Source organism: Brienomyrus brachyistius, chromosome 1 (genome assembly GCF_023856365.1).
Source record: "Brienomyrus brachyistius isolate T26 chromosome 1, BBRACH_0.4, whole genome shotgun sequence".
Taxonomy (NCBI): Eukaryota; Metazoa; Chordata; class Actinopteri; order Osteoglossiformes; family Mormyridae; genus Brienomyrus; species Brienomyrus brachyistius.
In genome coordinates this window covers 37026503-37038758 of record NC_064533.1, presented here as the reverse complement: position 1 = coordinate 37038758, position 12256 = coordinate 37026503, and the positions used below count along the sequence as shown (strand labels likewise).

General features: G+C 39.9%; 1 protein-coding gene across 2 annotated transcripts; it reads left to right on the top strand.

Annotated features, from left to right (window-relative positions):
- The first annotated feature begins 506 nt into the window (after positions 1 to 506).
- pou1f1 (POU class 1 homeobox 1) lies at positions 507 to 7232 on the top strand. Of its 2 annotated transcripts, none has more exons than XM_049019041.1 (6): positions 507 to 637; positions 2573 to 2652; positions 4091 to 4336; positions 4602 to 4766; positions 6789 to 6849; positions 7019 to 7232. In XM_049019041.1, exons 1-6 carry the CDS (start codon positions 507 to 509, stop codon positions 7230 to 7232), a joined length of 897 nt encoding a protein of 298 aa, XP_048874998.1. The 2 variants fall into 2 exon arrangements, with proteins under 2 accessions (XP_048874998.1, XP_048874993.1); XM_049019036.1 differs by having other exon boundaries at positions 507 to 645; positions 2503 to 2652.
- The last annotated feature ends 5024 nt before the right edge of the window (positions 7233 to 12256 follow it).

The following is a 12256-nucleotide window of genomic DNA, read 5'->3' as shown; positions in this document are numbered from 1 at the left end:
TTTTAGGTTGATCAGAGATACATGACCATTATGGACATCTTAGGACCATTATGACTATTATGTATTCTACAATATTCTCTGTGCTCCTGTACTGCTCATTTTAAAACTGCCCAGAACACAGATAAACAAGGAACCACGACTGACCACCAGAACACATGTACATTCAGATTGGTGAGGGACAAACCAGCCTAAGAGGAGTGTCGGGTTACCCTTCTCTTCCTAATTACCCTGGATTTGTGTAGTGAGGGCTGAAGGGAACTGCTCTGATACGGCAATAGCCCTGGGAAAGGACATTAACATGGATGAGAAGGACTGCAGGGTCAGTATAAATGCCTGCACACAATATACGCATGACAGACTGGTGGGGTTTTAGGGAACTGTGGCTCGAGGAAAGAAGCAGAAGGTGGCGGATCCACCACCGTTTACATACAAGTTAATTTCTCCTATCAGGGCTCACCCCCACAACCCCCCTCTGGCCCCCCCAAAAACCACCATTGTGGAAAGGTATGACGTGCCAGGCGTTCAGCTCCGACTCCTTCACCACCCTGGCCAGCGACCCCTCTGCACTCCCCCTGCTCATCCACCACGCCGGGGCCGGGGACGGCCTACCTGTCTCCAGCCACGCAACCAGCATGGTGTCTGCAGGTAACCACGTCAGCAGAATGGCTCACTCATGCCGATCTCTTCTTGGCCATGAACTTTGAACATGCCTCTTGGTATTATTGTATTGATGCCTATTTATCTAAGGTAACTTACATTTTCACATATTAATACAGTAAATCTTTTTGAAGAAAAATATCTGTAATGGTAAAAGTAAGATGTTGAATCCCAGTGTGATTAGTCTATGCTTTCAGTCACTGTCTGATTTAACGCTGATTGGCAACATGTCATAATTCCACCCATCATGCATTTCTTATTTCTAGAACTTGCAAATTTTAGACTTACAGCTTCTTTTTCTAAACAGATGTATTACTGGCATCTTACTTGAATTGGCATCTGGTTTTTTTTCTTGGAATAGATTGATCTCCGTTTTTAAGCCACGTGCTCATAATGATGTCGTGCATGGAGTTCTTATATTGTGTGTGAGAAGTACTAATCTAAGGCCTATATCAGTGGTATGTTTAAACTGGCGAGTTAAAATCTTTTAGGGTGGGTGACTGAATAAAAGAGGCACAAATTTGCCACCAAGACTGAATACAGTGGGGAAGTTAGCGGGAAACAGACAGCAAAGGAAATCTTTAGGCTGAGTGGGCTGAGGTTTTTCAGCCTTGACTCTAGAGTGAATTGGAGTGAAAAGCTTTTGTTTGTTGAAATGCACAAACATTGACCAAGGATTTGGACCTGCAGTCCTCATAGCCAAGTGCCGTGTTGTTGGCACCATGCCACAGTTGAGGGTCGCTCTTTGTTCTTTTACACAATACTACATGTGTCTAATACACCCATTTTTTCAATTTCATATTCTGTTTGATTTTTAACAAATTACAATAGAATCTAAATTGAATGTCTACCACCTTTAAACAACTAATTGATCCACCCATCCACCTTCAAGCCATTTATAAATCAAAAGTTACTGGGAGGCGGTCTGTCCCAGGACACACAGGACACAAGGCAGGGGGACACCATGAATGGGACACCAGTCCATCACAGGTCACATATACAGACACGTTTATACATACACAATCAAATACTATTAGCAATTCATAGATACCAATTAGCCTCACTGTAGGAGGAAACCGGTACCTGGAGTAAATCTGTGTGACATAAGGACATGCAAACTCCACACAGAGACTGGATGAAGGAATCAGCCACATTTGGAGGTTTGATATAACAGGGTGACCCACAGAGCCACTGATGAGGAAAGGAACTACTTAATCTAATATAAGAGTAACCGGACACTAAATGCTATAACACTTATAATGTTATGAGTTTTATTATATGCATTATGAGTGAGCTACAATGGTGGAAAGAGTCCTGAAAAATTCAAGTACTCAAGTAAAAGTACTGTTACTTCCAAAGATGAATGCTAAGTGGAGCTGAAACCTGATGGTGTTATTATCCTTCTTGGCCTTGACTTCGTAAACCCCGGGCTGCGGCAGCCATGGATGTACTGTGTCTGATGCAAGGGCAGAAGCTTTCATGGTTATTAGTGGCTGTTAACTTTTTAAATCCACCTGCTGCAAGAATGCACTGATTTTAAGCACAGAAAATAATTATGGAATAATGGCAAATAAAGAGCCCAAAGGCTAAGTTAGGAAAATGCTAAGTTAGGAAAGTAGTGGACACACCTGAGCGGTAAATTGTAGGGTAAAAATACCATTATACCACTTCATCCATACTCAAGTAAAACTACACCAATTTTAAAATTCTCAATAAAGTACATATTCTGAAAAACTACAGTAACTCATTACTTTGCTCCCCAGGTAAAGGTGTTAACTGGAGCGTGTGTGACGGCACTGACAAACACATCTAATGCGGTTGTTCTGTCTGCCATTTTATCCAAAGTGCCCTCAGGTCTGTCGCTAGTCCAGTCGTCCAAGCGATCTCACATGCACCTGTCCACATCGGCACTAAGTAGCACCTCGGCCAGCCTGCACTACCCTGTGCCACCCTGTCACTATGGCAACCAGCAAACCACCTATGGCATGATGACAGGTAAGTTCAAATCACTGGCTGCCAGAATGGCTGCAGTGTGCCTTGTGCCCCAATCTCCTTGTGTCTGGGCCATGATCCACCTTTTATTGTAGCTCTGTGAATGAGGCGACTGCATGTGGCCTGCAGAGATGGTGACTTGGCATCTCTTCACAGCTCAGGAAATGCTCTCTGCCAGCATCTCCCAGACCCGCATCCTGCAGACCTGCAGTGTGCCCCATCCCAACATGGTGAATGGTGCCAACTCCCTACAAGGTAGGCAAAGGTGATGCTGGCCAACCCAAATCTCTGTGACAGGGGAGGTTCCTGAGCTTTTCACAGAGCTCTCATCCAAGACCTTCCATGACAAATCAGAGGAAATGGTGTTTGTCTTTCCTATTTGTTCCAAAACTTGTCTGCCTAGGAAGGAGGGGTGAGATCCTCATTGTGCCTTGTAGCCAAGAGCTATCAGGGGATACCTCAGTTTCATGACTGAAAACGCTTATTTGCATTACAAGTAACAAGTGGGATGATGAAATGTCCCAGTGGACCTGAAACAGAGAATCCGTCATAAACACAACGCCAGACATAAGTAGGATAAGCCTTGGTAAAAAGGTGGCTTTATGAGTCACCATAGGAGAAAGCAAGCTTTAATAAATACCCACTGAACACTGTGTGTCTGACTCATACTTGTCAGTTACATTAATTAATGTTACAGTGGAAACACTTCACTGATTGGTGCAGTAAAGATTGACACACACTGCTACTATAAATGGAAAAAACATCAAAGAACTCTTTCAGAAGTTTGCTCCCCCTAATTAAGTAGACATCTAACTATAAGGTTTTGAGAATAGGCAAATTAACAGGATCTCAAAACACTGTATTTACATTATTATTGACCATATTGGTTATATTATTGACTGCAGTATTGAAACAACACATGAATTCTGTTCTTGATATGGTTTATTGAATAAGGGTGCCCCCTGGTGTTAACTGCTTGGAACAGCTTCTAATAACATAAATTTCAAAATCTATAAAATCAGATAATAATGTGTATTTGTTAGCCTGACATGACTACAGAGCTAGTAACGAGGAAACCTACATCCTTAAACCTTGGCTTCAGCATGACCTAGGGAGTCTCTGATTTGTAGTGGTTTGTGTTGTAATGGAGGGCTGTAGCTACCATCTACTGGCTGGTGGCAGTAATAATCACAGATGTTAACCCAGATGTATGATACAAATTTTCAGTTATACTAACTTTAATTTACTAATCACTAAGGATAGTGTTTTCCAAGATATTCAAAAAAAGCTTGCAATTCTTAAAATTAACTTAGTGGTTTGTATAATATTGTGTTTATCATTGAATTTTTGTTATTAGAATAAGGTATTTAGGCCTACAATGGTGATGCTCATGATGTCACCATCGTTGCTTATCATCCCTTTATGAATCACTCCCCGGCAGGCGGCCTGGCCCCCTGTCTCTACAAGTTCCCAGATCATAGCCTGAGTGCTGGCTCCTGCGCACTAGGCCACAGTTTTCCCCCACTGCCCCAAGCGCTGTTGTCTGAGGAGCCTGGTGTAGGGGACTTCAAGCAAGAGTTACGCAGGAAAATCCACCCCCCTGAGGAACCTCCTGATATGGACTCACCTCAGATTCGGGAGCTAGAGAAATTTGCCAATGACTTCAAGCTTCGCAGAATCAAACTGGGTAAGTTAATCACTTCCCAGTTACTCCTTCATCCTCATCCCCCACTCCAGGCTGGCTTCCTTAAAATTACTTTGGAACTGCTGGCCATACAAGGAAAAGACACATGGGACAGTGCTGGACGGGCACCAACCCTGACACATAGGAAATGTAAACTATTGTAAAACCAAGTGCTTAAAAATTTCTGTGACATGTTCTGGTTATTGAAAAGCACAAGTGAGGAAAATAAAATGTGGTTTTGTTGTGATGAGAGTATCATTATCGACAGGCTATACTCAAACCAACGTGGGAGAAGCCCTAGCAGCAGTGCATGGATCCGAGTTCAGCCAGACCACCATCTGCCGCTTTGAAAACCTACAGCTGAGCTTCAAGAATGCCTGCAAGCTGAAGTCTATCCTGGCCAAATGGCTAGAAGAGGCTGAGCAGGCAGGAGGTGATTCATAAGCCCAGGTCCTCTTTGTGTAGGAAGAGCCCCTTCAAATGACTACTGTTATTACAGTATATCCTGCATGTTCTTCGACCATATGAGTGTATATTTAAAAACTTAAGCAAGATAATCAGAGCTCATAGTTTTACTTAAAAGTTTCAAATAATGTATGTTTAATCAGTTATGCAATTCTATCCCTCTTAAACAAGGAGTCAATGGAGTGTTTCAAACACCTGTTTCACAATCCCCCAGTTACAGCATTCAGTTTATATCAGTTTCGCGACAACATGGGCACATTGGAATGCAATATAGTAATGTAACAATAAATTAACAAGCAGCTAGTTTGAGGTACAAGTTCGTACATATACAGAGTGACTTGGGCACTTGAGTTGAAGTGCTGTGTTCAGCAGATTGCCAATATGTCTGCAAGGGTTTCTTTGTAGTTCAGAGGCCTGATTTGTTGGGAGAGATGTTGTTTTTTGTCTGCTGATCACAGACTGAATGCTTTGGTACCATTTGCCAGATGGCAGGAGGATACAAAATGTATAATTTGGGTGAATAGATCCTCCACAGTTTGGTGAGCTTTCCTGTCATACAACTTGGTCTAAAAGTCTTGTATGAGTACGAATGATGATTAACTGGGTCATTTTCGTCACTTGCTGCAAGGTCTGTGACCATGCAGCCCCCATTCCAGACAATGAAATAGTAGGAGAATAAACTCTCTGTTGTGTATGCTAGAAGTCATTAAGGAATAGTGTCAGGGCTGGGCGATATTACGATACTGGTTATTAACGATATCAAATAAGTAACCCGGTGATGATTGCCTTTGATGGTGATGTAGGGCACACCCAAAACAATATAAATATTAATGATTTGGTTTTCAGTTCAGCCTAGCCTATGTTTTTGATACAGTTTAAACACACACACATATTTTTTTAACTCCTTGTATGGTACGTGAAGATATCAGTATATGTAAACCTCAATTATAATGATGGCATGTGGATATGGCTATGATTTATTATATAAATCATCATATAAACCAGACCATCAATCAATTGTTAAGGTAAACGATGAGCAGCACAGCAATCAGCACCCTGCACCCCCAGCAAGTTTTAACAGGGGCTGTTTAGTTGGTTATCTGTGTATCATTTTTTCATGCTTTCATGGTTTTCTTTTGGCTAAGAAGAATTTAAGTGCCTCATTTGGTGCCATGCATGTGTGTGCTTGTGTGTGTGTTTGTGGTGGGAGACTCAACACAATCCAATATTTTTTACTTAATTTTTATTTTTTAGATATCATCCAGCCCTAAAAGGCATCATTCCTATGACCTTTTTTTTGTAAAACTCTTGTGATTTTAAATGCTGCTTAAACAAAAAAAATTAGCCATTGTTTTGATATAGGCATTAGTCTTCTTAATATGTCTGTTTTCAGTCACAAAATAGCAAACATTGTTTTGCACGGGAATTGAATCATTTTTCCCTAATTGCTTAATTATATAATTACCTGTACTGATTATTAAATGATCACCGAACATATGACATCTTTGAAAATCTTCTAGGGGCAGCATGGTGGTGCAGTGGTTAGCACTGTTACCTCACACCTCTGGGACCCGGGTTTGAGTCTCCGCCTGGGTCACATGTGTGTGGAGTTCGCATGTTCTCCCCATGTCGTCATGGGGTTTCCTCAGGGTACTCCAGTTTCCCCCCACAGTCCAAAGACATGGTGAGGCTAATTGGAGTTGCTAAATTGCCCGTAGGAGTGCATGTGTGTGTGAATGGTGTGTGAGTGTGCCCTACGATGAGCTGGCCCCCCATCCTGGGTTGTTCCCTGCCTTGTGCCCATTGCTTCTGGGATAGGCTCCGGACCCCCCGTGACCCAGTAGGATAAGCAGTTTGGAAAATGGATGGATGGATGGAAAATCTTCTAAAATTTGCTAAACTTACTTGCTAATCACCAACAAATGAAAATAAATCAAAAAATCAAAAAAAAAAAAAGGGAAATAAAAGGTTTTGTCTGTGCTTTCATCAGCCCTGTTTAACGAGAAGATTGGCATGAACGAGAGAAAGAGGAAGCGTAGGACTACCATCAGGTGAGCAGCTCACTTTGCTGAATGCAATGAAAAAGCTTTGGTTTTAATTTGTCCTGAATTTAACCCTTTAAATGGGTAAACTATTGGACCACATCACCTGAAGCTCAGCTTCATGCAGTGTTTTATGAATTTACAGAAAAACATTACTCCAGATTCATTTCCTCCACAGTCTGGGAGCGAAGGAGGCTTTAGAGCGTAACTTTGAAGAGAAGAGCAAGCCATCCTCGCAAGAAATTGTGCGTATGGCGGAGGGACTGCACCTGGAGAAGGAGGTGGTGCGGGTGTGGTTCTGCAATCGCCGGCAACGAGAGAAGCGTGTCAAGACCAGCCTACATCAAGGATCCTTTCACAGCCTGGCTAAGGACAGCCCTGCATGCAGGTAGACCAATGACAGATTCCTAGATCTCTGAGTTCTGGAATGTTCTTGCACTGACCTTTCTGTGTAAAAGTACTGAGTGATTATAACTATTTGCCTCAAGTAAATATGGTAGCATTTCAAACCACGTCTCTTGGCCTTTTTGGCAAGACTAATAGTTCCATAAATTGTTGCAGGTTTACTATGTCCAGAGTTAATAACTGCAGACAGGAATTTTCCTTACCTGTGTGCCCAGTACAAATGTAACAGATACTGTACAACACAGGTTGCATGTGTGTGTTAATAACTGCAAAACACTGTTTCAGCAGAACACATTTAATTAATTCTAAGGAAAGTATATAAACAACGACTTATATAGGTATATCCCTATTGTCATTAAGTTTTGGCTGGGGAAAATAAGTGCAAAGTTTAGCATTAAAACACCTGGTGCCACTTGACTATTAAAAAAAGAATGTACTCCATTCAGTGTATAATCTTAGACATAACTGTCACTATTACTCGATTAAACTCGATTATTAAAATCGGAAGTATCGCTGAAGGAAGAAGGTGCATACAGGATGTGGACCCAAAATAAAGAGAGAAATCATCATTTGTGTGGAAGCGCCTCACATGTCAATGCAATATTGACAGACTACTGCATTTTCAAAGAATTACTTAAATATTACCACAGCACAACTGCAATGCAAATGCATTTTAGAAGACATTCACATTAAAAGGATTCACCAATAATGTGAGGTTAGCCATACATGTCTCATTTAGCCTCTCGAAGTAACCTAGGCTGTCTTTGTCATAATTTTGACTTAAATAGTTTTGCTTATTATGATTCCTGCATGTCAAAATAGTCGCTGCTAAAATGGTTAGCCCCGTTGCTTAGCTGCATCGTTACTACTAATACCTTACATATACAGCCACGGAAAAAATAAAGAGACCACTCTATATTTTTAAACAAATCTACATTTTTAAATCCCGATTTAATCATGATTCTGCTGGCAAAAAGCTGCGCTGAGAAGCCGGTTGCTTCCAAGTTCACAATTTCTAAGACAGCAGTATACAAGAATTAAAGTGACGCAGGAGACACTAGGAATGACCCAAAACCAGCCAGGTAAAGGGCGGAAGCGACATTCTAATGACAGAGATGATTGTTAAGTTATCCGAGAATTTCTCATGAATCGGAGGGTGACATCAAGCGACCTTCAAAAGAAATGGGAAACATTAAGTGCAGGTGTGCTCTGCTAGGACAGTTTGTTTCAGGCTCCTAGAAGCAGAATTGAAGTCTCATATAGCAAGGACGTCCTCCATTAATGAGAAACAGGGGAGAACCAGCTAGTTGCAGTTTGTTTATATATATATATATATATATATATATATATATATATATATATATATATATATATGTGTGTGTGTGTGTGTGTGTGTGTGTGTGTGTGTGTGTGTGTGTGTGTGTGTGTCGCTGACCCTTAAATTCAGAAATGAGTGAAACTAAAAATTGCGTTGTGGTCTCTTATTTTTTCCGCAGCTGTAGAGTTGCCACTTGTCCCAGTTTTCCAGGGATGTTCTGTTTTTTGGAAGAGATAATATTTTTAATACTCTTTCCCTCCACACGAATTGTCCCGATTTTTTGTGAAAATGTACATCTAATTTACAATTTCATCGTTTCAAATAAAACCTCACTTGGTTTCCCTTTACCGCTGTTCTCTTTTCTTCCTGGTCATGTTTATATACATCCAGTCCTGTGACCGTAAATGACTAAAAACGAGCAAAACACGGCGACGTTTGGCCTTGTCTATGCTTTGATTAGTAGCAGAAGTACGAAGCTTATCTTAATACCAAGCAACTGCTCTGGCTGTCGGTCTGCCGCGCGCATGCAAATCCATGTCAAAGAAAAATCGATTTACAACGTGCAATTCAAAGGGGGCGAAAACAGAAAACTTGGATAAGGCACAACCAAACAGATTTGGGGGATATTGCACAAAGAAGAATTTCCCAGTTAGCAGAATAACTTAAGCCAAACATTAAAACTTTAAATTATCATGCTTGAAGTTTAAATCATTCATCGAGGGGCAGCAGGGACTTCTGCAGGCAGCAAAAACGAATGAGAAATACTCACGAAACAGAGGTGAGAAATGTCAGTGTTGTCCAAATTAATTAAGTTAAAAGGTTTTGTGTAAGTTATTATAATACGTATCGTTTTCATTGTTAAAAGGAGTATACCATATTAAGATTATGTTTTATAATAGATTATAAGACTATAATTAGACCATGTGTATTTACTTAAAACAAAACAAAAAAATCTATATTTAACGTAGAAAGGGACCACAGCTGGCAAAGGGGACCAAAGTGAGTGCAACTGTGTCTGCGTCAGGACAAATATAGGCAAGGGAGGCAATACGGAGTCCTACAGCTATTTGCAAAATGGTTTAATCGCCTCCCTCCCCAGTAAAAAGTCAGAATATCCCGGTTTTTCTACAAATCAAAGATGACAACCATATTTGCATAACCAAGAAGTATTATTTATTTGTTAACGCTTTGTATGTTTTAAGCAGTGCTGAAAGATACTGGAAAAAGGTCAGGTAGGAATTAACTATATACCTAAATAGATCTTATTATCTACCTACAAAATCTGTCAAATAAGTTGGTGATGTTGATGTTGAGTTGTGCCAACAGACACAAAGCAGTGCCCACAAATCCAGAGATTTTGGCCAAATTGTCTCTGCAATATGAAATATTTCTATACAGCGGAATAGAAATGTCTTTTCGTGACCAGTTCTTGTTCACATTTCTCCACTCATTTTTTTAGTTCTTCACAAACGTGTTGGTTTCTTATGACTAAGTAAAAATGTTTTAGTGTAAATTATTGATGGTTTGAACCCAGCAGACTAACGCGGTCCTTGCGATGTTACAATAGCAAGTGCATAAAATGCCCTGTCAGTAATAACATTAGCCTAGTAGCGACCTGGGTGGCGCTGTCACCACACACCCCAGCTTTGTGTGTGGTATTTGCATGTTCACTCTGCGTGCGAGTGCATTTTCAGCATATCCGCCCATTTCTTTCTACGATCCAAAAACATTCAACTTAAATGGAGTGCCTAAAACGACCCTACGTGTGACTGAGTGTGTGCCATGCGATGTGGTTGGTTCCCGCTTAGTGCCAATTACAATGTATTTATTATATAATATATAAACTATTTTTCGATGATTCGTCAGATGATTCGTGTGTTTAAATTATTAATTCATATAATCGATAGAGACAACCTAATGTTAAAGTGGTCTGTAAATACACATATTTAACGATTTTATGTGCCTTTTCAATATGTTGAAAACTAAATTAAATTTAATATTTTGCTGTAATTAAAAAAAATAGTAGATGCCTTTGTGTAAAGCAAAATACAAGCTACGAAAGCTCAGGGTCAGGGTGCATCCAGTGTCCCTAGAGCACATTGGGTTTCAAGGGCCCAGTGATGAGATGATTATGGTGCCAGCCATATACTGTAATTTGAATCCACAACCTTCAAGACACAGGCACAGATTTCTAAGCAACTGTCCTTCAAACCACCCCAACAGATGCACATAATATTTTTTAAAAAGTGTATGTAGCAGAGAGCTGGAGCATTTCCCCACAGTAATTGTCATACCCAGACAAACCTCTGGTGTGTCACTTCACGGGCTATGACTGTCATAGACAACCCCACAGATGATGTATATCAGTGAGAGCAGACAGGCAATGTTTCTCCATGAGTTTAAAGTAGATTTATAACTGGGTTTGCATTGTATTACCATCACCTCTCAGCTTGTTTTATGGTGGCTATATTTACATCTCAGGTTCAAGAGGGAATGTTTCTTCTTTAACAAGGTAATAAAAGCTTCTGGTCTTTGTAATAATGATGAGTGGATCAAGGAGGGATGCTGGATGGTGCAACACATTGTGGCCCTTCATGGATTTCTGCTGCTTTGCATAACATGTACAGCATGTTTTACTATCAGCTGCACCTTGCATTTTCAACACTGACCAGTTCTAGAGCTGAAGCCGTCAGGCAGTCAGTGAACCCTGGAGCAAGTCATATAAAACATCTTTACTTATGAGTTAGAAGAACTAGATAATGAAAGTCTTTAATAAGATTATTTTATGTATTCTACATACATAAAAACCAATTGTGACTGAATTTGTAATTCAGTCCAAATGGTTATGAATAATTGTTAAAGAGAATAAGATTAAGGGAACTTTAACACTTCTTAGAAATTAGCATTTACAGTTATATTACCACAAATTATTAACATAAGTCTTTAGTCATAAATTTCACAGTGGCTAGGCAAAAAAATCTCATTAAAAGCCTCATGTAAAAATAATGCATTCTTTTTATGAGCAATGAGTTTCAACACAATAATTCACTAGGAACACAAATCTAAAAAAGTTCATTAAACTAATATAAAGCCATTTCTGACTATCAAAAACATTGGATTCCAGCACAAAGCAATGGCCACTTAATAACATTCATTACATTAAGTTCCACTTTACCCAGAGGGTCTAGGACTAGAGCTATGGCCAGTTACGAGCCTTTTTTTAACACAGAGCAATAAATCAATTCTCTCACACTTCTCCAACAAGAATATAATAACTTAAATTCCTGAAAATGAAAAGCTGGCATATTAGAATATGCCTATTATTGTGGGTATCATAAAGCACATCCCAAAACAATAACTGAACATCTAGAATGGATTTGGAGCAAGCATTTCGTTTGTAAACACGCTCCCTTCTATTTTAAAGTGCAACACCATATTTATACTTTTTACTGTTGCAATTCATGTTATGCAGTTGAAGGACCCCTTTCTGGGATATGGATTGTTAAAGTAATATTACACTATGACATGAGCCACTTGTCAGAGCAAAGGGTGGACAGAGTATTGAAAAGTTCCACTGGGAAATTCTGAATTTTGACTACCAGGTATTATAGTACAATGATCATGTTTTGCGTTTTTGTTTTTATGCATTTTGTGTTTGATAGCAACTGCAACATTTGTAAATAAGCATTAAAC